This window comes from Anolis carolinensis, chromosome 1, assembly GCF_035594765.1.
Source record: "Anolis carolinensis isolate JA03-04 chromosome 1, rAnoCar3.1.pri, whole genome shotgun sequence".
NCBI lineage: Eukaryota > Metazoa > Chordata > Lepidosauria > Squamata > Dactyloidae > Anolis > Anolis carolinensis.
Genome location: NC_085841.1, coordinates 349,841,698 through 349,869,290, shown reverse-complemented (window position 1 = coordinate 349,869,290; position 27,593 = coordinate 349,841,698). Strand labels below are relative to the sequence as shown.

The window sequence follows — 27,593 nt, the reverse complement described above, 5'->3', positions numbered from 1 at the left end:
ATTCCTAGCTGGAACAGTAAAAAGAAGGGCAATCTGACAAGCTCCTCTGGAAGAGAAATAGGACTTCTCTATCTTACTTTTCCTCCAGTGAACTGATGTACATGCAACTCCCTTTTGCCATTTTATCTCCACAACCTTACAAAGTAGGTCAAGCTGAGACAACAAGTGTCATTATATGCAGTGGGTGTTGATTCTCCTCTTAAAGACTAGGTTGAGCCTCCCCTGAACAATTTCACAAAACTTTACCATCCAGAGTATTATGTAAAGAGAGCCAGCATAGTTGGAGTATTGGGCTATGACTGCAGGAGGTCAGGGTTTGATTCCCTGGTCAGCCATGAAACCATGTTGAATGAACTTAGGACAAGTCACACTAACCCAGTGGTTCCCAACCTTTGGGCCTCCAGGTGTTTTTGACTTCAGCTCCCCCAGTTCCTAACAGATGGTAAGCTGGCTGAGATTTCTGGGAGTTGAAGTCCAAAACACTTGGAGGCCCAAAGGTTGGGAACCACTGCACTAATCTCAGCCTTAGAGAATGGCTATGGCAAATTTCCTTCAAACACGTGTTGCAAGAAAACCCTATAAGAGCACTATGTGAGAATTGACTAGATGGCTTATAAGAACAACAGCAAAAGGAAGAGCTACCTTGGGAATTATCAACCAAACATGTACTAAGCACTAAGAAATAAGAAGACGACGACTATTGCTGGGGCCTCGCATGAATAATGAAAGACAAATAAATGGATTCTTGAGGAAATCAAACCTGAAGTTTCCCTAGAAGCCAAGATGATGGAACTGAGACTGTTGTAATTTGGACATACCATGGGAAGAAGACATGACTCACTAGAAAAGGCAATAATGTTTGGTAAGATAGAAGGCAATAAGAAAGGACTGTAATACAGATGAGTAAACTCAGTCTGGGAGCCTCCAGTCGCTCAATATGTTAAAGCACTGAGCTACTGAACTTGCAGACCGAAAGGTCCCAGGTTCAAACCTGGGGAGCGGAGTGAGCACCCGCTGTTAGCTCCAGCTTCTGCCAACCTATCAGTTCAAAAACATGCAAATGTGAGTAGATCAATAGGTACCGCTCCAGCGGGAAGGTAACGGCGTTCCATGCAGTCATGCTGGCCATATGACCTTGGAGGTGTCTATGGACATTGCTGGCTCTTTGGCTTAGCAATGGAGATGAGCACCAACCCCTAGAGTCGGACACGACTGGACTTAACGTCAGAGGAAACCTTTACCTTTACCTTTTAAACTCAGTCAAGGAAGCCAAGACCTGAAAATAGCTGCTGCGGGTAGGGAACTTGCAGGTCTCACATCTATAGCATTGCCATAAGTCAAAGTTGACTTGATAGCAGTTAACAACAATCTGTACTCTGTCATATGCATACTTACCTGAAATAAGCTATAAAAGTCAGCTTGGTCTAATCATTCAACCATTGGTTCACAGCTCTGGAAAATAGGGTTTCAATCCCCAGTTCCACGAAAACCCACTGAGTGACCTTGGGCAAGTTGCACACACTCTGATAAATTCACCCTAGAGTGCCATAAGTAAAAAATAACTTGGAACCACACAACAGCAGCCACAAAAACAATTTAACACAGAGCATTTATAAGATTGCATTGTGCTTGTAAGAGTTTTCCTACCTAAGAATGTTTCAGTGAAAATGGACAGGAAAAGTAATTTTCCCTCTGTAGGTAGGCAAATTGACTAACAACCTTCCCGTCAATGCTGAGTGTGCTCTACCCTTTAAAAATAGTTCCTGTCTCTTAGGGAAAACATCCCGATGGAGAAGGCAGTTAAAAAGAGGAGCAATGTGGAACACCAGAAAGTGACCTATACTGTCAAAGATTTTAAAGTGGAGGCTGGATGGCCATCTATCTGGAATTCCTACAGTGAGGTATTTCCTAACCAGCAAAGTGTTGACCTGGATAACCTTTGAGGTTCTTTCCGACTGGATTCTATTTCTGCACTGTATTTGAAAGTCATTGGAAAGGTTATTTTCATTTGCTCTCAGCCCACTCTGCTCCCATTTATATCAGTAAACCAGTCTGTTTAGAGGTTTGGAAGGAGGAAAGGAGGCATATCTGATCTGGGCAGGAAACATATTGGAAGACAAATTCAATTTTCATCTGAACATCTCCAGTGAGCCATTATTTTGGAGACAGGTGTGTAATGCTTTTAAATGCCATAGTGTAGCTGTCACATTTTGGCAGCTCTTGTAATGTGTGTTTGAAATGACTTCCAAAATCTCTGATGAAGGAAGAAGGGTTCTAGCCACTATCCTATAATAAAATAGAATAGAATAAAATAAAATAATAGTATTACCATAACTTCTTGTCTGTGTTATATAGTAATAGACTCTGATCAGCACAGATATAGATAGGTTTTCATCTGTTTTGTATTCACAGAAGATTCAGTAGCTGGGCCTTTTTTAAAAAAATGAAGTGTTTCTGTTAGAAAAGAGCAAAGCTCAGAAGAAATGCGCTCCAGTTAACACATTACTTGGGTGGGAAATGAGGGAATAAAAGTGTTGCCATTCTGCATTGCAGCTACAGATTTGCAAGCGAGATGTGTAACTGCTCCACTTTCAGTAAGATTATGACTACATCTACACTGCCATATAATCTAGTGTCTGAATTCAGACAAACTGCTTTGATCTGGATTATATGGCAGTATAGACTCATATAATCCAGTTCAAATCACAAGTGTTGCTGACATGTAATACATTGCATCAGAAAAACTAGACATGCTACAGAAAAATTAAAAACAGATTTGAAAACAGCATCAAAAAATCTATCTAAACTATCAAAAATAATGTCTCATGTAAAGGTTTTTTGACCAGTGTAATTATTCAAGCTATCAGCCTGGACTCACTTTTTCACTCCCTCCAGAGACTGTCCAGGATCCCAGAATGTGTCAAAGAAACAAGAGACAGAATTTAAATAAATTCCTGGCCTCACAGTCAGATACGTTATGGTGGGCTTTGGGGGTCCAGTGCCCCTCCAATTCTGGCCTATTTTAAGATGGCAGAAAGTAAATGTTTAAACCAATGCAGAGGAGAAAGGGAGGAGGCAATTCAGACAATGACAAAGTGGCTGGTCTTGGCTTTAAGGGGAAAATTCCCTGATTTTTTTGTGTTGTTCTTTATTTACTGTCCTGATTTTAGAGTTCTTTTAAAACTGGTAGCCAGATTGCATTCATTTTCATGGTTTCCTCCTTTATGTTGAAATTATCCACATGTTTGTGGAATTCAGTGACTTCTCTTTGTAGTCTGATATGGTGGTTGTTAGAGTGGTCAAGCATTTCTGTGTTCTGAAATAATATGTGTCCAGGTTGGTTCATGCTATGGATGACCTCTCTGGTTGAATTAGTCTGCAGTGTTCCCTGATTCGTGTTTGGGCACTGTGTTTGGTCCTTGAATCAGGACAAAGCAACAACAACAACAAAAAAAACAGGATTCCAGACAGGAAACATTCAGAGCCAGCTAACACCTCCCAACAAAGGACTCCCCCAGACAGGAAGCAGCCAGGCTTTGAAGCTGCAAGGCTATTCAATGCTAATCAAGGTGGCCAATTGCAACATTCACACATGCCTCAAACAGGCAAGAGTTCTTTTTCCCACCCTAGATATTCCAGAGAGATATAAACCTCACTTGCCTAGTTTCTTCTTTTTTAAAAAAAAATAATTTATTTATAGTTTTGAATGTACATAAAAAGTGGGGGAACAATAAACAGGTATAGGAAAGACAGATTATAAGAAAATACAAGAAAAAAAAGAAACAAAAAAAGGGAAAACCCCAACAACACACCCAACAAAGTATGTATCCTTCCAGATCCTCTGCACCACGAAAAACATTTTCTTCATTTCATAATATTATCCGGCGAACATCTGTGAACATCCTACCGCCTAAGGTTGCTTAAGGTTGCTTGTAAACCTGTTTCATAAAAGTTCAATCTTTACCCTTTGCAGGTATTGTCTTAATTTAGTCCAATCTGTCTTATGTTTCAATGAAATATTCTGTGATATAATTTGTGTTAATAAATCCATATTTTTAATATCGATTAGCCTCAACATCCAATTTTCTACTGAGGGGGTTTCCTGTCTCTTCTAAACTTTTGCTATATTGCCTAGTTTCCAACAGATCTTACAACCTCTGAGGAAGCTTGCCATAGATGTGGGCAAAATGTCAGGAGAGAATGCTTCTGGAACATAGCCATACAGTCCGGAAAACTCAGAGCAACTCAATGATTCCAGCCATGAAAGCCTTTGACAAATTGGAAGTGACCAGAAGTCCACTTCTGGTTAATGACAATACCTATTCAGAGGTGGAAGACTTGCAAGTTGTTTAAAATGAGAATTTCTGGTCTCCAGAGCTCTCCGGAAGCGCATATCTTAGGATCATGGAAGGGACCACAAGGGCCATGCATTCCAACCTGCTGCCACTCAAAAAAGCTCTTATCTTCATCCCACTCTATCGAAATTTGTCTGAAGAGCATTCATCTCAGTTTATCATCTCAGTTTTCAAGAGATGCATTTACATGTGCAAATCTATCCTTGAATTCTCTCAACGGCACCCTTCTTCTCCGCTCTGCCCTCTCCCCATCCTAGCAGATTCTTTCTCTCTTTTTTCTGACATCAGAAAAAATCATCAGAGAATTCCAAGAAAATGACAAGACCTAGTGTCAGTGGAAATGAAAAATTGAAGTGTTCCAGACATTTAAGTAAAGGACTGAATAAGAGATACTGGCTTAGAATCCTGCCTAGAAAATCTAAATAATCTCTGCAAGAGGAATAGCAAATGACACTGGAATGTATCAATGCTGGGCCTCTTTTTCAGTGCACAGCCATCATTGCCTGAATGGAGAAAATGGCAAAATTTGCATCCATTTCCTTCTTCAAGAAGGACTTCTACGAATACAGAACTTTGATGGAGAGCATCTTTGGCGGAAGCGACCATTTCCAAAACGTTTGAGAGTGCTGCTGTTATGTCTACCATTATTGATTTCTAGCTGGAACTGCTGGTTTTTTGTGTGCAGCTCAACATGAATATGAGGACTACGAGCACTGACAAGCAGTTTCCAAGGGAAACAGTTCACACACATTGTGTGATGGTGAAGGAAATTAAGAGACAAGGAAATATACAACAAAGCAAGGATTGGCAGCCCAGCTTGCCCTGTATGCACACTAACATTTCAGGGAGAAAACACACGCTTGGTACATTTGGTGAGAGTTCTTTTTGTCTTGATTTCAAGCTGAGAGCGAGACAGGAAAATACAATTGGAAATTGTTTAGACAATGACTTCCACAATGCCTCTTTAAAGCACTGGAGCCTGAAGCAGTCAATGACAAGCCATTTTGCACAGGGTTAATTTTATTTGTATACTAGCTTGGGGACTCGACGGTGCCCGGGTTATTAGAAGAAGGCATTGTTTGTTTTGGTATGTTAGACAATATCACTGAAGCTTGGTCTAGATTTGCCATTGGCTGGGTTCAGTGCTATCTGGATAAGGGTGAACTACAACTCCTAGATTCCCAGAGCAATCACCCCCAAAGCCTGAGAGTATTCACAGTTGGCCATGTTGGGTCTGCGTGCCAAGTTTGGTCCAGATTTGTAGTCGGCTGGGTTCAAGGCTCTCTGGATAAGGGTGAACTACAACTCCCAGATTCAAGGTCAATCACCTCCAAACCAGGCCTGTATGCACAGTTGGCCATGTCGGGTCTGTGTGCCAAGTTTGGTCCCAGTCCATTGTTGGTGGGGGGGTCACCGTTTCCCTGGATGTAGGTGAACTATAGCTCTCAAAATCAAGGTCCATTCCCACTAACCCCTTCAGTACCGTGTTTCCCTGAAAATAAGACAGTGTCTTATATTAATTTTTGCTCCTAAAGTTGCACTAGGTCTTATTTTCAGGGCATGTCTTATTTTTCCATGAAGAAGAATTCGTATTGATTGTTGAACAAAAAAATTGAACATTTTTCATATATTGCACAGTAGTTGTCATCAGAAACCAGCATAACCAGACAAACTGAATCCTATCAAGAATTTCTTTTTACTACCATTATTTCCATGTACAACAATCTATGGTATATACATTTACCGATCCTGCATGCTCTGGTGTCCTGTTCAGTGGGCATGCTTCCAAACAAAAACTTTGCTAGGTCTTACTTTCAAGGGAGGCCTTATATTTAGCAATTCAGCAAAACCTCTACTAGGTCTTATTTTCAGGGGATGTCTTATTTTCGAGGAAATCGTGAAGCAGGAAATCGCATTCAAAGCACCTCCGACAGAAGGCTGGATGGCCATCTGTCGGGGGTGCTTTGAATGCGATTTCCTGCTTCTTGGCAGGGGGTTGGACTGGATGGCCCATGAGGTCTCTTCCAACTCTACTATTCTATGATTCTATGATTTTATGAAACAGGGTATGTTCAGTTGGTCATGGGGTTTCTCTGTGCTAAGTTTGGTCTCAGTCTATTGTTGGTGGGAGTCACAGAATCAGTGAAAGTACTACAAGTCCCATCATCCAAGGCAAGTTTGATCCAGATCCATCGTTGGTTGGGTTAACAGTGCTCTCTGGATGTAGGTCAAATACAACTTTTGTAAATCATGGTGAATTCTCTCAAACCTCTTGTTCAGTTGTTGATCAATTCTTCTGTTAACTGTATGCCATAGGAAAGGGTAGGCAAGGGTTAAGGGAGAGGCAGTGGGCAGGGTCATGCAAATTAAGGAACCCTAGGATGTCTATTCTGGAGGAAAAACAGAACCTCTAGGATGAAATTGTCCCTGCGTGAAAGCCTTCACTTGAGTGGGGGAAGAATGGTGTTTGTGGAGGGCACTGGCAGGGTTTGGGCTACATGTTCATGGCTCTCACTATAACTTGCATGTCTTTGGAAGGAGGGCCATTGGTGTCTCCTGCTCAGTGAGAACTATAGCTATTTGTGGAGGCGGGAGGCTGTCTGTGTAAGTGAACACCTCTGCCACATACACACATACACATTTTTCACTTTTATTATGTGTATAGATAGATTGTAGTTTCAACTGATTTAATATACACTCAACAAACATGCAGTTCAAAGCATACTTACCCTCAGGCATGTGAAAACACCTTTGTTTTGATGTGTGTGTGTGTGTGTGTGTGTGTGTGTGTGTGTGTGTGTTTGTGTTTCTCTAGATATCTCCATTCTCTTCCCCTCCTTATAAAGTTACAAGATTTCTGCCTATATTAATCTATGCCAGGGATGTCCAATCTTTTGGGTTCTCTGGACCACATTGGAAGAACAACAACTGTCTTGGGCTGCACACTGACATAAAACTGAAGCCACGATTTTGTATTGGTTGTATTCATAGCTGCCTTGGGCCACAAATAGCAAGAGCATATGGCGCGCAGCAGTGCTTTGCCTAGTACAGAATACACACGTGAATTCTTTTCCACAATTCATTGCATGCAATAACGTAACAGGGTCCCCTTGCTCTTTATTTCATTAGTAAATTTAACAGTCTTTTTGTTTCTTCTGGCCAAATTGTTTGCAATTATAATGTCAATTATGGTTAACACTCTGATATTTGTAGACATAACATACCTTGATTATTCCATTCCATTCCATTCAGTTACAAAAGAAAATCTCATTGTATTAAGTGTAAAAATTTGTATTTGGCTTCATTTGGTTGGACAAGTCTGCTCTATGCTATTGCATCAGTGTGAGGTCCATCATGCTATGCTTGTCATTGTACAATTTCAGAGTTAGTACAAGGATAGTCTATTAAACAGCATTTAATTTTAAATACTCATGCAAAATATTGTTCTACTGACTGTGCAAGCTCTTGCAAAGCTGATTGTGCAACTCTTGCACATCCATATCTGTATGATGGCACATTGTAAATTTCATAATATTAAATTAAGAGAATGCACAAAAAGCATAGACTTACTACAAAAGAGACAAAACTTCAATTCCTGAGTATACTAAAGCTATCAAGTATTAGAAGAATTAGGGAAGCCAAACTCTTGCAGTAAAGATATGAACCCTTACTGGATGTCGAACTCATTGAAGAGTAATTCCTTGAAATGCAATCTTGCGGAGAGCCTTATAGTACAAGGCAGGTATATTGCAATTGATTCTTGATAATAACATCTTCTGCTGGAGTGTATTGCATAATGTTGTTGATCTTCTGTTGGTATTCCATGGAAGGCTAAAAGCAGTTATTTTACTAATACAAAAAAAAAATAATTACTGATCTCATTTCCTTCTGTCTCAATATGGTTGTTTGAAACTGCATTGCATGGTCAGTGCAGATTCACATAATGAAGTTTGAAACTGCATTATACGGCAGTGGAAAGTTCAATTGTGCTATTGTACACTGATTTTGGGGGGTCAGTGGGTGGGAGACCTAGTTCTTTCCAGAGTCTCTGTTGCTAAAATGGTACAACACCATAGTATGGGAACTCCTCGTTTTTTCTCTCTTGTACACAAACCCACACCTGTGCTGTTGTAAGATTTGGGACAGAAGAGAAACACTCTCCCAACACAAGGGAGAGAAAAGGAGGTTTTGGCTTTGATTTTCTGCTTGTCCTTTCCATGTAGGTATAATTCCTGAGATTCCTTCCACAATGCCATGGTTGAAAAGAGAGTGAAGTAATTTAAAGAGGATTTACTCCTTGTTTACTCCTACTTGTACAAACAGATGCATTTTCAGTCTCAGCTGAATTATATCTCTATCACTTCCAAAGTACACTGGAATTGTGCTAGCAGGGATTGAACTTTAATGTTCAATTGGATTTAAGCCATGGTATATTTTTGGGGTTTCTTACCTGCTATGTCACTAACTAAACTTCAAATAATTTAACATAGACCACGGCTGAGGATGAATGAATTTGCAAACAGTTTTATTTCCATGAATATTGTACTTGGCTAGACTGCCATTACACAATTAACTTATCATTTAAGACAAGAATTTCCCCCCCCCCAAAAAAAATGGGTATGATGCATTGGGAAGCTCCTTTGCACAATCCCCACTGAAATGAATGGTCTCTCTGCATGAGGTTGATTTTATGGTCTACCTCTGGAAGCTTGAGCTACTGATAGAAACAGCATGTGAAATACAGCTGATGGAGACTTAGCCAGAATGACAGCTTTGATTTTAAGCACTAAGTTCTGTTTCATCGTATAAGGGATTAATGTAATAAAGTTCGCTATTTTTGGCTCCCATCTTCTCCGGTGTCCCCTCCACAGAGCACACAACAGCTAAAGCCTATGGGAGAGGGAGAAAGAGAAGGGCGGGAGAGAGAAGTGTTTAATACATTGGGTGAAAAATATTAACTTGAGAGCTTAAATACTTTGAAGAGAAAGTAGATCTTGTGAGCTGAGAGGAATCCATACTGTCAACGCAGCACTTATATTTCACAAAGCAATGCTCAAGGCTGTTCGTTTGCTCTGCACATGATAACCCATTTCAGAACTTTAAAAAAACTGGATTTTATACTCTAAATACTTTTTTATTGGCCAACCTGTAATGTGAATGCAAAGTTGCTTAGGCCGCACAAAACCTTTCCACTTCTATCATTTGTAAGGACCAAACTCTCCACATTATGGTGAGCACTTAATCATCAATTTTATTCTTGTTTTGCGCTCTTTTGGATGAGGTCCCAAAACAGGGCCTCCGCAAGGATGCCATTTCATGCAATAATTCTGATCATGAGCACTCAATTCTGTACTTAATGAAGTTAATAAATATTTTGGTCCCTGATCTAACGTTTTGAGGAGTTGGACATTTTCTGCCATGGATCAGAGAGCAAAGAAAGTAAGGAAAGCATGATGTTTGAGTACTGCATGCCTTATCCAAAATACTCCAGAAGTGCTTTGGATTTCTTTCTTTTATATATATATGTGTGTGTGTGTATGAATATTTGCAAATACATAATGAGATATCTTGGAGATGGGGCCCAAGTCTAAACATGAATCATAGAATCACAGAGTTGGAAGAGACCTCGTGGGCCAGCCAATCCAACCCCCTGCCAAGAAGGAGGAAAATCTCATTCAAAGCACCCTCAAACATGAAGGTCATGCGGGACAATGGCTTTAAACTACAGGAAAGGAGATTCCACCTGAATATTAGGAAGAACTTCTGAACTGAGAGAGCTGTTCAGCAGTGGAACTCTCTGACCCAAACTGTGGTGGAGGCTCCTTCTTTGGAGGCTTTTAAGCAGAGGCTGGATGGCCATCTGTCTGCTTTTAATGCGATTTTCCTGCTTCTTGGCAGGGGTTTGGACTGGATGGCCCATGAGGTCTCTTCCAACACTAGTCAAAGTGCTATAGTGCTTTAACAATATTCCACAAAGTATTGGGATCACTTTATTTTAGTGCTACGTTTACTCTTTCATTTGCTTGGAAGGGCCACTTACTGGTGGTGATCATTTTGCTAGGTCCAAGGATAAAGAATGTATCAGCAAACACAGAGGCAAGTACTGGGTTGATTTAAACTGACCTGGAGAATGTGCATTAAAAGTTCAGGAGCTCTTCAGGATGAAGAAAACCACATGTGGCTCTCCATAATAACAGTGGTTTTTACTGGAACAAAATCTGGGCTTTCCAAATAATGTTTTTCTTATCTAGAAGTCCTAATAAAGTATTTCCTCATACCCATTCCTTTGGATTTATCTGGAATTCACCCAGCGAGGAGAAGCATATCCAATAGCTCTTTTGCTTTCCTTTGGAATCCATCTATGTTTATGGAAGCTTAGTCTCAGAACCAGAGCTTAGAAATCTTATGTATGTAGCTACAATCCAAGCTGTTTGGAGGTCATATTTCACTATATGAATATGTTTTAAGGTATTAAGAGGCTCTTCTTTTCTCTTCAACAACATTTCAGGAGAGAGCTTTCTTTGCGGCTGCCACCAAACTTCGGAACTCTCTTTCTAGAAAAGCTAGGACAGCTTCCTCCTTGTTCTTCTTTTCCTAACAGATCAAAACTTTGTCCATTGAGTTTTAGGAATAGGCTGCATTGACCTTTTTATGGTGTTCCACTTGGTTGATTTTATATTTCGTATTTTATTAAAGTGCATGTGCGTGTGTGTGTGTGTTGTGATGGTTTTATATGTTTCTAATCTGTACTGATGAAGAGGAGAAGTCATACCAGAATTCCCCAGGTTACAGATTCTGATAGCTACAGTTCCACGCTCCTCAAAAAAAAAAAAACTTTTCTAAGCTGAGTTCAGAACCATGCAAAAAGCAACTTCTGTCTCAATTGCTCACCCTTTGATGTTTTTAACTGGCTTAAAGACTGGGATGTTCCAATCTGCTTTTAGCTGAATAAGTGAAGTTGGCTTAACTCTCAAAAGCTGTGGTTTTATGTATTACTGTCATTTTTATTTTGTGGATTTGTATTGAAGCAAAATGTCTGGGGGCCGCTGTTTCAGTTAATCATATTTTACATTTTCCATCATTTAATGTTTTATCTGTAAAATGTCTTCAGAGGGCTTTTTTCAATGGAAAGGCAATATTATTTTAATGCTTCAGTTCTATGGTTCATGTGAGGGTCCCAAGGGCCATGAGGTAATGTTGGTAATGAAGGCCTGAGATGTCAATGTCACACTAAATGCAAACCGGGTTGCAGTTTAAGCAACTGCTTCTTAAACAGTGGGTCCTTACCCAAAATGTAAGAAAAAATGGGGTTGGGAAAAAATTGGGACCAGCAAAAGATTTCTGAACATCACCTAGTGTCTGTTTTAGACATTTATACAAATCTGTTAGCAACAACATGCAGTGTTTACTGTGGACTCTGCAGAAGAAGCTTCATCCATTCCTCATAAAAAGGCAAATCAGCCTGTTTAGCAAGCCTTGAAAATGCTATTATTGGTAAATGTTTGATTTTAAATACCTATTGTATATATTTATGTATGTACCCAGGGTTGATTACAAGAATTGTCAGGCAGAAAGGGGTGACAAGTTGGAAAAGTTTAAGAAGCCCTGGTTTAAACTTCATAATGAGCTATCCAAGGTGCTGAATCCCAACCTTCTTGCAAATAGGCTCAGCACTTTGGATAGCTTCATTGAGTTTAAAGTAAACACAGAACTGATTTACAGGCATCCCTTGCTTATTCAATAGATTAGGGATAAAGGTGATGTCAAATAGCTGAAATGGTTGAAAAGCAGAACCTATTTTTTTAAACTTGCAAATCGAAGATTAAAAATTTATGGCGCTGGGTTGACTGAAAGGAGGAAAATAACCTGTAGTTGAATAAACATGGTATATCTGTATGCTTCACTGGTACTAGAGATATCAGCTTCCACTGGATACTCTGGGCTTACTCCTGCAAGAGCCATGTTCTTTCTGTGAACTTGTTTCCAGACACAATTCAAGGTCCTGGTGATGATGGCTTAGATCCTACATGGGGGCTATAGCTATAACATTGTGGTTACTCTCCATCTCCAGATCAGTCTCCCTAAAACTCAACTTAAAAAAAACAAGGGAAGGAATAATGTTACGGCATGGCGGCGGGGGGGGGGGGGGGGTTGGATTGGATGGCCCTTGTGGTCTCTTCCAACTCAATGATCCTATGTGTTGCTGGGCAAGCGAGGCGGTGAATGATGCATCCAAACCATTCCCACCAGTGGGCTGTTGTGCAATAGGGAGTTGTGGCAGGTCCCTTAAGGTGTCCTTGTTTGCGCCACAGATGCTGCAAGGAGAAAGCTGGACACCTTCCTTCTAGGCTCATTAGAAGTAATGGCAATGGTTCCACAATTGTAAATGTGAACATGAAATAGTGACAATATTGCAAATTTCGCTGTTATCATCATAGCTAAGCTATCTAATAGGAGGCCAGCCAACATTCAAAGCCCTTGAAGGGATTGGGACCTCAAAACATGGACTTCCATCTCTATATATTATTGGTTGCTGTCGTAGTCTGCCTCCAAGTCATTCTGGACTTGTAGTGATTGTACAAACCTACAAACCTACAAAAGGGTTTTCTTGGCAAGATTTGTTCAGACGGAGTTTGCCCTGTCCTTCCCTCTGAAGTTAGAGAGTGTGACTCAGCCAAGATCACCCAGTGGGTTTCTATGGCTGTGGGGGGATTTCAACCCTGGTCACCAGAGTCATCACTCTCAAATCACAACACTGGCTCCTATATCTCTGCCCCCAAAATGTGATCTACTGGAAGGGATATTGTCCATTGCGTCAGCACAGTGTTAGCAAACCTAAGTTCCATTGGCATCAGCTTTGGCTTCTTTCCACTGTCAAGTCAAAATACGTTTTTTAAATGAGTCTGTGGGGCTTAATTTCCAAATATTGTAAACAAATTCTTTGAAGTGTTGCAACACTCTACGCTCTTTTAACTTGTTGATTAATATGTTTTACCTTGGTTAAATTATATTTTATGGTTTTAATTTGGAGTTCTTTTTAATTATTTACATTGTCTTATTTTTAGGATGCTCTGCAATCTCACAATAAAGAGCAGGGAACAAATACATAAAATCATACAAACAGAACTGGAAGATACCCCAAAGGTCATCTAGTCTAACCCCCTGCCATGAAAGAACACACAATCAAAGCACTCTCAATAGATGGTCACTTGGCCTGTGTTTCAAAACCTCAAAAGAAGGAGACCCCACTACACTCTGTACAGTAGTTAAAAAAATAAATCAATAAATGGAATTCAAATGGGGAAATTCATCATTGGAGTCCTTGCTTCCCATGCCTATGGGCAGAAACCTCTAAGGCTAATTTCCCTCTAGCAACTAGCCACAAGTTGGAAAATAACATTTAACAGAAGGAAGCCTGGCCAAAAAATCAATTATTTCTGAGCAACCGGTGCACTTTCCTGGCATAGTTTATGGGTTATCTTAGACCAGTGGTTCTCAACCTGTGGGTCCCCAGATGTTTTGGCCAGAAGTCCTAACAGCTGGTAAACTGATTGGGATTTCTGGGAGTTGTGGGCCAAAACACCTAGGGACCCACAGGTAGAGAATCACTGTCTTAGACTGATTAGACATTTTCCTCTTTTCTCTATGATGCATTTTTTTTTCTGTCTATGGTTGCCCTAAAGAAACTATGACTTTTAACAGTGTAAGGCTTTCCTGGGTTTTCATGGATTCTATCATCCATGGTTTGAAAATATTTCAAAACAAAGCAAAAAAAATCCCCTAAAAATAAAATTTGATTTTCTCATTTTATCTAAGAGACACTATTTTACTAAACCATTCAGTATCCATGGATTTTGACATTGGACTGAACCCCAGCAGATAGCAATGATCCACTGCATGCTCGTTTGATTCTCTTTGTTAGCAGTTTGCAGCAATTTCTTGGATCTCCATTAGAATGTTTTCAACAGTTAAATAAACAACATGGTTTGCTAAAGCTATTTTTCTTCTGCTTCCATATACTTTCCCCCCTTTAAAATGCTATAGTACAGGAGTGCCTTCTCTTTCTTGTTCTTTTTTGGGGGGAAACAACTTCCTAAGCTGTGAAAAAAACCCTCAAGTAGCACTCTGCCAAAAGAAAGTTGGATAAGGGAGTGTCTCTGGCTTTGGCTCTCTGTGCTCACAATGGCTGTATTGCTGTGTTCATTCATAAACAGAAAAACAAACCAGGATTCCTACCTCTGGGGTGGATGGAGTGTCAAACATGGGATTATCAAATCCTCTGTCATTTGATTCTTCTGAAGGCTCTAGGTCCCTTTGGCGGTGCCAAGGGAAGCTAATGTGCAAGATGGGTCGAGATCTAAAAAAAGAAAATAAATGTGGGAAATTAAAAGAAACAGCTTTGCCAGGTGATGTCATTTAAATCTTTAAAACTTCTTGGATGGTTGTTATATTTAGTCATTTTCCAGGTTTAACGTTATTTTCTACGTTTCACATTATAAGGTGTCTTGAGTTTCCAAAATTGGGACTCAAGGCAGCTTACAATTTTCAAAGCAAATAAGCTAAGAACATACAAAAAAGTGAGCATCACAATGGGATCAAACAATTGATTATACAAAAATGATTTTAAAATACACTTTAAAAGATAAACCACCATTCAAAAATAAAAAGGAATTATATCAGGAGCCTCACCCCCTTCTTTAAAAGCTTTCTGAACTAAAAGGCCGCTTGACTAAAAAAGATCATTGCTCCATGCTCCAACCTAAATCTTATCTTTTGTTCTGCCAAGAGATTGAAAAGGTCATTTTGAGCATCATTACAACTATCAGAATCCCGAAACTAGTATGGGCAATGGATATGCTGGGAAGAGAGTTCTGAGAGTTGTAGCCTCAAAGTAAGATTTTCAATCTCTACGTCTGCTTTTGCTTTCCCTGTACCTCACTTGATCAATGCCTAGCCATGTCTCAACTGGAATGCCATGTAAATGATGGCATGAGCTTCTTTTCAGCTACCCCAGAATCAATAACCAGGATCAGTGGATTCAAATGACAAAAAAAGAGAATTCCACCTGAACATTAGGAAGAACTTCTTGACTGCAAGAGGTTTTCAACAATGAAATTGATTGACTCAGAAGGACAAAGACTCTCCTTCATTGGAGGACTTTAAACAAAGGCTGGATGGGCATCTCTCAAGAGTTGTATATTCCTGGAGTTGGAATGGATAGTCCTTACAGTCGCTTCCAATTCTCCAGTTAGACGATCCCTCATTGTCCAAGTATGATGGCCTTCCAAGTATAGTGTCTTAGCGGTGGGTACATAGATGACAGTAGGAACCTATTCTTGATCCACATGTTCTTCCACAGTGAGGACATCGGTTTCCAATCAGGGTTGGCTTGATGTGCCTTCCTCTTAGCACATTTCTCCCTTTCACCCTCCATTCAGGCCTCTTCAAATTCCACAGCACTGCTGGTCACAGCTGAACTCCACCTAGATCACGCAAGGGCCAGGACTTCCCAGATTTTGGTGTCTATGCCACAGTTTTAAGGTTAGCTTAAAGCCCATCTTTAAATATCTTTTCCTGTCCACTAACCTTCTGTTTTCCATTTTTGAGTTGGGTGTATAGTAACTGCTTTCAGATACAGTGATTGGGCATTTGGTGATCGGACAGTCCAGCAGAGTTGATGGTGTAGGAACATTGTTTAAATGCTAGTGGTCTTTACTTCTTCCAGCAAGCTGACATTTGTCTGCCTGTCTTCCCAAGAGATTTGCAGGATTTTTCAGAGGCAACCATGATGGAATTGTTCCAGGAGTTGAGTGTGATGTCTGTAGACAGTCCACATTTCGCAGACATATAACAGGGTTGGGAGGACAACAGCTTTATAATCAAGTATCTTGGTATCCGTATGGATGTCCTGATCCTCAAACACTCTCTGCTTCATTCGGAAAAATGCTGCACTTGCAGAGCTCAGGCGGTGTTGTATTTCAGTGTCAATGTTGACTTTTGTGGAGAGGTGGCTGCCAAGTAGCGGAAATGATCAAAAATTTTCTAATGTTACACCATTAAGCTGTATTTCTGGCATTGGAGAGGGATTGACTGGTGACTTCTGGAAGAGCTCTTTGGTTTTCTCAATGTTCAATGAGAGGCCGAGCTTCTCGTATGCTTCTTCTTCCAAATGCACACCGACTACATTGTCATCAACATATTGGAGCTGTATAACAGATGTTGTGACCTTGGTGACCTTCAAATTCTATGAAACTATAATAGACTCCCAGTTTTTCCATACTGAAATAATGAAATACTAATCCAAAATCTTAGTAACTGGCAGTAAGAGCTTTAGACTGCAATATGCTGCAGTTTGGTCCTATCTTTTTGATGGTGGCCCTGCTCACCATTGGAATACAAGGAGTACAAGAAATTCTAGCCCTTGGACTAGAAGAGATTGCTCACTCTTGATCTAGATACACCTCAGGTTTGTCCAAGGAACTCCAAAACCCAAACATCATTAATTACAAGTTAGTTAGTAATGGCATAATTGATTATCCTGAGAGGAGAAAATGTAATTCAAGAGAACTTCATATTGCCTAGATTTGTTGACTGTCTTCTGACATGCTTCAATCTTTGGCTCATGGCCCAACAATTAGTACGTTTCACCGAATTCAGAGATCATTATCCCAGAATAAATTGATCATGCAAATGAAATTGGAATAGATCTATTTCCTCATTTCTCAAGTGCTTTAAAGGAAAAGTACAATTTGTTTCCCTACCCACAAACTTCCAAGCCTCTCATGGACGCCAAGGGAGGAAAAGTTTGGAAGAAAGAAGTTGTTTCAAAATAATGCCCTGCTTTCACACCCAAAGCCATGAGACATGCACACTATGTTATCGGCAATGAAAATTTAGGGTTTTATTTAGACATTAAACAAGTCAACTGTTTTATTGCTAGGAAATGCTAATCAGTTTGACACTAGCAAGGAAAACAACCAGGGCCCAAGAGCTTTGTTGCCTGGTTTTGGGTGGGAGACTAGCACTAATGAACAGGAGCAGCACAAATGCGCAGGGCATGGAGCATTGGTTTGCCAGCTGGTAGAACACATAGAGAACTGGGATTATCCTTCAGAGTGTATTGAAGGAACATCTGGGACTTGGATGGATGCTTGCCAAGGGCACGCGTACACCATGACCAGCCACAATATCTCATGCATAGCTGCAGCATGTGTTTTCGTGCTCTTTTGAGACCGCAGATCTGCAATCAGGAGCTGGCCATTCTGGTGTTTGGCAAGCTCTCTCAATCCACTCACATGAAAGACTCTGTGCCTTTGAACTGTCTGCCCCAAATGGCGAAAGGATAATGTTGGCTGCGGGTCTCTGGCACTAATCTAGAAAATGATGTGGCTCAAGACTGATGTGTCTAAGTAAAGGGGGATCCATAAATCCTCATGGAGTTGGACTGCTGCTGACAGCTTAAATAGCCAACAAAGAAAGAGGACTTCTTTAAAAAGAGAGAGAATTGGGCCCAGCAGATTAGCCCAATTAGGGGATAAAGCCATGTAGCAAAATGTAACCAACCAAGATAGGGCCAATGGCAGGTGAAGGTTTGGAGTCAATGAGGAATCAAGTATTCATGAGAACAAAAGTCATGAAGTCATTGAGCTGGTTTGCCATCAGCAAAGATCGAAATGCTCAGATTCTGAAATAGAGTTTGATTGGGATCCTGAAAAAAATATTCTCAGAGAAACTTAAACACCTATAGTTTCCAAATCAGTTGTTCTCCAGTTGAATTTTAATAATATAATGTATTTTAACTACGTTGTACCCCACCTCAAGCCATAAGGAAACGTGGATAATTAATAAATAAATTATGATTATCACCATCACCATCACCATCACCATCATCATCATCATCATCATCATCAAGCCTAGCTAAACTATTTTGTACAGACAAGACTGCGTATAGGGAAATGGTGATCCAAATGGATAGTTACAGAAACCAAAGGTTCCCCATCAGTATGAATGCAGCAAAACTAGAGGGCATTAGATGAACAATTAAGATAAGTTGGATGCCATATTTTATATGTATATTTTGCCAGTTTTGGGTCCAGCGGTGGAATTTTAAAAATAAAAGGGATAGTGAAACAAAGTGGTTTGAGCATGATTTGAATCCCAGCTCAGCCATGAAAAGCCACTGGTTGACTCTGGAAAAGTCACACCTCTCAGGCTCAGAAAATCACTCAGGGTCACCATAAACCAGAAGTGATTTGAAGGCACATCACAACAAAATGGAAATATATATGTGCACCTGACTAACGAATGAACTATAGAAATAAAATTAAAAGAGACAGAAGGCCTCTTAGATCTGGTTCTGGGCTTTTAGCCAATCAATGTTCAGCCGTAGCAATATAATATAAACAAGAGATTAAAAAATAACCCATTAAAACCAGACAGCTGGCCAGGAGCAATTTAGCCTTGTAATCACCAGAGTCGCATGTGATGTCAGTTAGGGAGATCAAGAAACTATGTCAGAGAGTTGTCTCTGACAAGAAGGAAAAAAAATCAACAAACGCAACTAAACAAGAATGAATGGCGCCAATAAAGCTCTTTATTGATAGCTAATAGGTTTTGTATAAATAATCAATGACTCCTGATAGGCTGATGAGCAGATAAGTATGCTAGGTTGGGCTGGGGTCTAAATACAGAACAAAAGGGATACGGGGCAAGTAGGTTCATAATTGCTTCCAGTGGCTTTATATGGCTGTGGCAACAGCTCTCACTGATATCTGATAATGCTGGTTATATCAAGAAAATGTATTGCAGTGCCTGTTAGTAATATGTCTGGTTTGGAGATGTGTAGATTCTTCAAGAGATGATATCGTTTATTTGAGTTCTTACATACAATATAGAACATGCCTAGGCAACTTATTATCTTTGTAAGAGGTTGTTCTGCACCAAGGAGTGTGAACTACCATACTTGTTTATCTTAGTAAAACAGCCTAAAAGAGTTCAAAACGACAAGCTTATTCTCCCATGTGAAATATCTTAGAATTCCAGCACTTAAGGAACACTTAAATGGAGTACTGGTGCAAATCTGCTTTTTTTTTGTATAATACGGTACTTTTAAAATACGAATTGATAGTTTAGCCAGGCATGGGCAAACTTCGGCCCTCCAGGTGTTTTGAACTTCAACTCATACAATTCCTAACAGCCTACTGGCTGTTAGGAATTGTGGGAGCTGAAGTCCAAAATATCTGGAGGGCTGAAGTTTGCCTATGCCTGGCTTGAACTATGCAAAACTTTGAACTGATACTAGTTAATCTGGCAAATGGTAATGGACCTGTAATTCCACAATTAAAAAAATTAAGTAGAGGAACCGCATCTGTTTCATTATACAGCTGTGAAAATTATAACTATGCTTTCAATATAGAAAAATGAAAATGGGAGGAATAAGGCCTGAACATCCTATCAGATCCCATCTGATCTTAGAAGTTAACATGATCAGTTCTGTTTCAATCTTCAATGAGATTGCCAATGAATTGCAGGTGCTATAGGCTCTATTGCACACCTACCTGTATTTTATAATGTGTTTTATGAATACTGATGTAAGTTAATAATTTTTTAACTGATTTATATTGCACTGTATAATTTTTATATATGCATTTTATTGTAAGCCGCCCTGAGTCCCCTGTTGGCTGAGAAGGGCGGGATATAAATATTGTAATAAATAAATAATAAAAATAAATATTGCAGAGGAAGGAAGTGGCCAAACCATCTCTGAATATTCCTTGCCTAAGGAAAGCCTATGAAATTCATGGAACTGCCCTAAGGTATGACTCACTCACACACTCACATTTTTCTGAATCCTGAACAGAGAACTTGGGTGAACTACTGCTTCACTGATTGTTACCAGATGTATGTGTACAAAGCAGTGACTCGCATCTCTCTTCATTCTCATGCAAAGCACTGAATGTTGTATTACTGCAGTCCTTTCTAACATATGAGTCACCACCTGTTGTTGGAATACAATGATAAAATCCTTGACCACTGGCCATGTTGGCTCCAGCATCTGAGAATAGAAGTCCAACAGTATCTGGGAACTCAAGAGCAGAAACTGTTGCGGCTACTGAACCAAAACAGGAGGGGCACTAATGTGATTATGGCTAACATTCTATTACTGTGTTGATGATTAATAGGATGTGAAAAAAGCTTGGAAAGGGAACTCTTTCAGGCTAGAACTTCCAAACTGCAGAAATTTTAGGAGGTGCAATCTAAAGATAGGCAGATAGATAAATAGATAACGGTCTATGAAAGACTACACTACGAAAGGTGTGGGTGTGGGCATACATATATAATGTATGTTTCCAAGCTCTGTCAAAGTCTATGAAAGAAGCAAAATTCGATCTTAATTTTCTTCCTGCTATACAAGAATTTGACTATAATCACAGAGCATGGGGGAGTCTTCGTGTGCTTTCCCTTGTAGCACCTTTTGAAGTGGCACAGATCTAGAAAGATCATACTACAAACACTTTCCGAATGGTCACGAATGCTTCAGAATATGCCCTGTTACCTTAATATCCCCTTTCTGTAGAGAAGCAGGAGAGTTCCCATCAGCAAAAGGAGAAGGACGACACCAACAACTGTCGCAGCGATCGTAGCACTGGTGTGGCCATCTGTCCTTTGAGCATCCCAGTTACTGCCAGTTGCTGCTTTCAGGCTGCCAGTCACAATGCCAAAGGATTGCCCTGCAAAGTATATCACAGCTCAGATCAGAAGTCCAATACGTTTGCATGGAGCAAGTCATCCATTTCCTGCCAGATGGCTCCTCTCTGCCATTCCTCTTTGGCTGATTTACTCACTCCAGTGAGTTTTGCTACCAGGTTATAAATCTTTACTTATTTCATTCAAGAGAATGAGAATGAACAGTTCCAAAAGCTTTCTCTCTGTTGTGCAAGGCTGGAAAAAATGCAAACATACTGCAGCAGGTTCTAAAATGTTGCTTTGGGGAGAGGAGAGAAGCATTTTCTAGAAATCCAGTGAAAACAGAGAAAATGAACAAACACCAGTGAAAAACCTTGCAGGACTGACACCTTTTCACAACGTTATGTTGCAATGTCAAAACACCCTTTCCTCCCAGGACAAGAGAATGCATGAATATAATCTACATCCAATTTGCTCCTGGCAACAAGTAGTAGTTGAGTGAGCAAAGGAAAGTAGCAAATGATCTATTCTTCCACTAACTGCTACTAGTTTGATACTGTTCCTCCACAAAATCTGATAAAGCAAATGTTGTGGATTCATTCCTTCACAGCGCAATCCAACATTTACTAGCAAGCAAGGCACACAGTGTCCATTGGGATGCACATTCATGTGTCTGATAGAGGAGTTAGTCACCCATTGGCATGAGAAAAAAAAACCAACAGTTGGTCCAGATGGTGGCAGATGCTCTGAAGGTATTTGAAAACCTGGTATTACTTGTCCATTAATAGATAACATATCATAATAAAGTGCAAATTTAGAAATTTGGCATACTGTAATGGCATAAATATGACAGTAAGGCTGCTAGGCTGAACATGGGGTTGATCTCCTGTATCTTTCTATGCAACAGTATGAAAACTGGACAGTAAAGCCAGTTGGCAAAAATATCTGACAGAGAGAACATAAACTCATAAAAAATATGGCCCTGAAAAATATTCTACACATTCCTTGGACTAGTTAAAAAAAACCCACATAAATGGGTGTTAGAGCACATCAAGCTTGAATTCTGACTAGAAGCTAAAAGAGCTAAACTAAAGCTGTCATACTTTGGACCTATCATGAGACAATGTGATTTACTTAAAGAGACAATAATGCTTGGTAAAATGGAAGCAGTAAGAAAAAACAGACCCGGGCTGTGGTGCAGGCTGGAGAGCAAGCCAGCTGCAACCAGCTGCAAAGAATCACTCTGACCAGGAGGTCATGAGTTCAAGGCCCGCTCGGAGCCTGTGTTTGTCTTGTCTTTGTTCTATGTTAAAAGGCATTGAATGTTTGCCTATATGTGTAATGTGATCCGCCCTGAGTCCCCTTCGGGGTGAGAAGGGCGGAATATAAATGCTGTAAATAAAAAAGGAAGACTATATTCCAGGCAGATGGATTCAATCAAGGAAGCTTCAGTCCTGAATCTGCAAGACCTGAGCAGGGCTGTTGAGGATAGGGTGACCTGGAGGACACTAATTCATGGGATCACTATAAGTTAAAGCAGACTTGAAAGCAAACAACAACTCCTGCATCTTTAATACATGACTGATCCTAGAACAGGAAGATATAGTGGGAGGTGAGAAACTGTGAGAGGCTAAGGGGTTGCATTAACCTATTAGAAAACTTTGAAGGCTCCAATCCAAAAACAACTATACACAAATGCACCTAGACCCCTCTAAGCAATATGGGACCATTTCCACAATGTTTGGAGTTTCAAAAAAGGCTAATAAACAGTGCATAAGGTGAGGAAATCACTCATTTGTACTATATAACTTATAGTACAAATGAGTGACTTCCCAGAATCCCTATGGTCATGCTGGCTGGAGGATCCTGGGAGCTGTAGTTTTAAACAAGATTTTCCCATGTCAGCCCCATTTATTATTATCCTTCTTATCACTTGGCACCTTTAACACCTAAACTGAAAAGACATTCAAGCAAATACCATCGAGCTTATTGACAGCTTCAACTTCCTCAACTTTATTTTTATAGTCCTTGATGAAAACTTGGTCCAGTGAGCCTGGAAAAGCCAAAATGTGTGCATAAATGAGAATCAGATAGGATAAAACTGAGAAGCAATGCTTGACAAATCTACAGAGCAGAAAGCTGTGTAAAACTCTTATAGCCCTTGGAACAGTACCTTCACGTTTCACAGACTGTGTTTGGCACTCCCTGTTTGTACAAACATTAAACAGAGACAATGCCAGAGTGTCCTTGAACTCACAGCTCTTGGGTCTGCATTGCAATACGTGATCACAAAGAAGGCACACAAAGAGCTGCCTAATGCCAGATCACACTGTTTTTCCATTTAAACTAGATTTTGCTTGACTATATACCACAGAGACTCTGTGGCATAGTGGTTTGAATGATGGATTGAGACTGGAATTTTGAGAAACATGTTCAAATCTACTTTGAGCTATAAAGCTCTCCCAAACATTCATGTGTCCTTGGGCTGTTCTCTCTCTTTCACCACCATATGACATTGAGAAATTTCTCAGTCGTAGGACACTTCAGCCTCTTTTCAAGCATGGAGAGGCACAGAGCTCATCACATGTTCCAGGGCTGAGAAGGGGTAGAAATGTCCCAAAAGGAGGGAACTCTGAACATGGGTCAGCAATTGTGTTTAGAGCTCCTACCTCTTATCACACTTTACTCCCATGTTTACAACTGAAAAACAGGTGGGATGGAAACCATCAAAAGTTTCCCATCCTGTTTTGTTTCCTGTCCTATTTCATTGTTCTAAACAATACAAAGAAAGGATTCCCTGAAATGCATAGGCAAGAGGCTACTATAGCTAGAAATGTAATCCAATAATATGAACTATACAACAGTAATTAAACCAAAATATAATCCATGTGTTACCAACACACATACATACATAGAAAGTAAAACTCTATATTCAGAGTTTGTGAGTCCAGTGCCCACCAGAGTTCATGTTCCACATGGAGGACTGTATAAGCCACTAATTGTGAGTCCAAATTTAAACGTCCAAGTAAGTGAATCCTTTTATGAAATCCAATGTTTTAAACAAGTCCACGGTTAGTCACCATCCACGACCGGTTTCGACTGTGTAGTCTTCCTCAGGTGGTGGTTATGCAGGTATGGAGTACCTAAAGTAGTCAATTCCGTTCTTCAAATATTTAATTTCAATGTGTCATTATCAATGTGGAGTGGACCTACAGGGAATATATACGAGTGGCTAGAAACACTTGTACAGGATAAAAATACAAATTACAAAGTATAGTAAAAGCATTGAAGACAGGAGCATGTATACTCACATAAACTCCCCCCCCTACAGAGGTGCTCTGCTCCTGGTTTGATTCCTTAGGCAAGCAAAGGAGAAGCAGGTAGCACTCACTGTATATAGGGAGAATTTTAAAGGGGCCCCGTATGGATATAGGTGTGGCTATGTGTCAGCCATTTGAAAGAAGTTTTACATAAAAAGAACCTATTTAACTTCACCAAAGGTATACACCAAGCTCACAGAAAACACTGAAATGAAATAGAATCATTGAGACCCTTAGGGTGAACTGTTTTAAGAGTGAATATCCAGAAGGCTTCCTGTTGTTGTAGTTTGGTGCATAAATCTGTGTTTGAAGAAGAAGTAACTACCTCTAGGGCTAGAACCCTGAGGAGAGTTTATGTAGGAGAGTTATGTGAGTATACATGCTCCTGTTTTCAATGCTTTTACTATACTTCGTAATTTGTATTTTTATCCTTTACAAGTGTTTCTAGCCACTCGTATATATTCCCTGTAGGTCCACTCCATCATTGATAATGACACATTGAAATTAAATATTTGAAGAACGGAATTGACTACTTTAGGTACTCCATACCTGCATAACCACCACCTGAGGAAGACTACACAGTCGAAACCGGTCGTGGATGGTGACTAACCGTGGACTTGTTTAAAACATTGGATTTCATAAAAGGATTCACTTACTTGGATGTTTAAATTTGGACTCACAATTAGTGACTTATACAGTCCTCCATGTGGAACATGAACTCTGGTGGGCACTGGACTCACAAACTCTGAATATAGAGTTTTACTTTCTATGTATGTATGTGTGTTGGTAACACATGGATTATATTTTGGTTTAATTACTGTTGTATAGTTCATATTGTTGGATTACATTTCTAGCTATAGTGGCCTCTTGCTTGTCTATTTCATTGCTCAACATAGGACCCCTAGGGAAGAAATGGTTTTAAACTGGATCACTGTCTCTTGTTGTCAAGGATGCTGAATCAATGACTCAACAGCATCAGCCACAGAAAGAGCCTCTTTAATCTTTAAAGCAACAGGGAATCCCGAGAGCAGTCTGAGTTCGAGACACAAGGAACTCTCCAACGCATCCAAAAGCAGTCCAAGGTCATGCACAAAAGGTAGTTCAAATACAGTAGCAGGCAAACACGTCATCCAAGTATTCAGTCTAAGATCAAACACAGCTCACCAAAACTCCACGTAGCGTAATGCAAATCCAAAACACTGACAGCATCCAATATAATAATTGCTTCCAACAATGTTCTGTTCTCAGTATCATCCTTTTATGCTGCCTCTCTAGCCACTCAACAGCTGGTCTTCCTTCTGTTGAGCCAATTTCTTTGAGTTTATTCTCATCTGCAGCCAGACAGAGCATAGGATCCCATGGAAAGAAATGGTTTTAACCTGGATCACTGTCTCTTGTATCCTATGAGGTTTGATGCAGAACCATGGGATCCAATGGAAAGAAATGGGTTTAAACTCATGTCAGCCTCCTTTAATGTAAGGGGCTTTGGACAGAGCAAGGGATCTCTTGGCCTTCGGATACTGTTGTTTCCCTTGATTAAAAACAAAAAAGTAATACTAATCTTGTGATGAATGTAAAATGAGTGTATTGCCAGCTCTTAAATTTCTGCATGTGAGTGTGATGGGGAGGCAGAACCCGAAACGGGACTGCTGGCAATATAAGTGGGGCGATTCTCTACTCTTAAAGGGATGGTCACCTCTGCTTTCCCCTCTCAATGTGATGAGGTGGTTAGTCTGATCTTACAAGGGATTTATTAGGATACAGTAGAGTTCACTGAAGGAAAGGGTGGGATATACATTTAAATGATGAAAAGCAATGGAGGATACTGTTTATAGCAGTTGGAACAAGTTTTCAAATGAGTGTTTTTAAATTCATAAACTCTAATCCTTTAAATCAGTGGTTCTCAAACTATGGATTCCCAGATGTTTTGGTCTTCAACTCCCAGAAATCCTAACAGCTGGTAAACGGACTGGGATTTCTGGAAGTTGTAGGCCAAAAACCTGGGGATCCACAGGTTGAGAACCACTGGTTTAAACTTATGAAGCAAGGGGTTGAACCCATAATCTTCTGTATATGAAGCAGAGGGTCTCCCTTGCAAGCAGGATAGCTATACAAGACAAGGCACATGGCTGCCACTTTGAAAGCTTTACAAATATTTTTAAACAAGCCTCTGCACCAACAAAGGAATGAAATCATTACCATGTTCTGCTATATCTCCCATGATGTCCTTAGCCAGCTGCTCAGCATGAGTCCCAATCTGTGACCCTGTCTTGTTGTCAAGGAGTACAATCTGGACGAATGAGACTGAGCTGTGTGGTGCATTTCCCAGGAACCCTTGTGGTTCATTCACCTTCGATATGGCCATCTGAATACCTGCATTCTTGGGCTTTGCAAAAACATAAGGACACATAAAACACACTTACTATAGCTGGTGAGCTCTGTCAAATGGCATCTTTAGAATATTACAGAATTGATCATATTGAGTGAAGTTATTGGTCTGAGAAGACTGGTAATATCATCCTTTGAAAACGGTCAAGAACTTGGGCAAAAGTGTTCTCCAGCTTTCGGAAAAATTTTACTTGGGAGAAAGGAGGAACTGAACATGGGATATTTTGTTAGGAAAAAACATGTACAAACCATCTGGGAAACAATAAGTGTCTCTCCTTTTGTTGTGACTGCGCCTTCGGGGATTATGGTTGATGGGGATGGAATTCGAAGAGGAAGAAAAAACCCTCGTGATGAGGGTTCACTGGAGGAGTTGCGCAGGAAGCGACTTAGAGAGCTATATGGGGGATCTTCTGAGGAAGATTCAGATGGGGAGATGGATGCTGAGGAACAGGTGGTGGCTGGGGAAGCGGGCACTGAATGGGCACAGCCACCGGAGATGTCTGGGGATTTGGGGTCTATGGATACTTCTGAACCTGGGGTTTCTGCAGGAGCTGATCCCAATTGGGATGCTTGGAGAAGGGAGGATGGTTCTTTAAGTGTTCATGGGGCTAAGTGTGGGCAGGATGATTGGGACTCCGACGAATTGCTAAGTACTCCAGATCCACGAGCTCTAGCTGTGTGGAGCTCAGACTCTAGATTTGGGACACCTGGTGTTTGGGTGTGAGTGTTTGGTCACCCAGGAGGAAGGGGAATAAAATGGGAATGTTTGGCCACTGCACTTTGCGTGTGGCAAGGTGTTGCTGAGGCGCCATTGGGATCTCTGTGTTTCCATGAAGACTGGACT

General features: G+C 40.3%; 1 protein-coding gene across 3 annotated transcripts in view; it reads right to left on the bottom strand.

The window, feature by feature from the left end:
* amn (amnion associated transmembrane protein) overlaps nt 1-27,593 on the bottom strand; it is a 129,796-nt gene that overhangs the window by 8,264 nt on the left and 93,939 nt on the right. For 2 of the 3 annotated variants that reach the window (XM_062968510.1, XM_062968511.1), the window contains exons 9-11: nt 26,561-26,747; nt 20,911-21,085; nt 14,592-14,712 (exon numbers count right to left, since the gene is read on the bottom strand). In XM_062968510.1, coding sequence (XP_062824580.1) covers nt 14,592-14,712; nt 20,911-21,085; nt 26,561-26,747 — 483 coding nt within the window. Of the gene's footprint in view, nt 1-8,863; nt 9,246-14,591; nt 14,713-20,910; nt 21,086-26,560; nt 26,748-27,593 lie in introns of those variants that run through there. The other variant, XM_008115746.3, reaches the window with a different exon arrangement.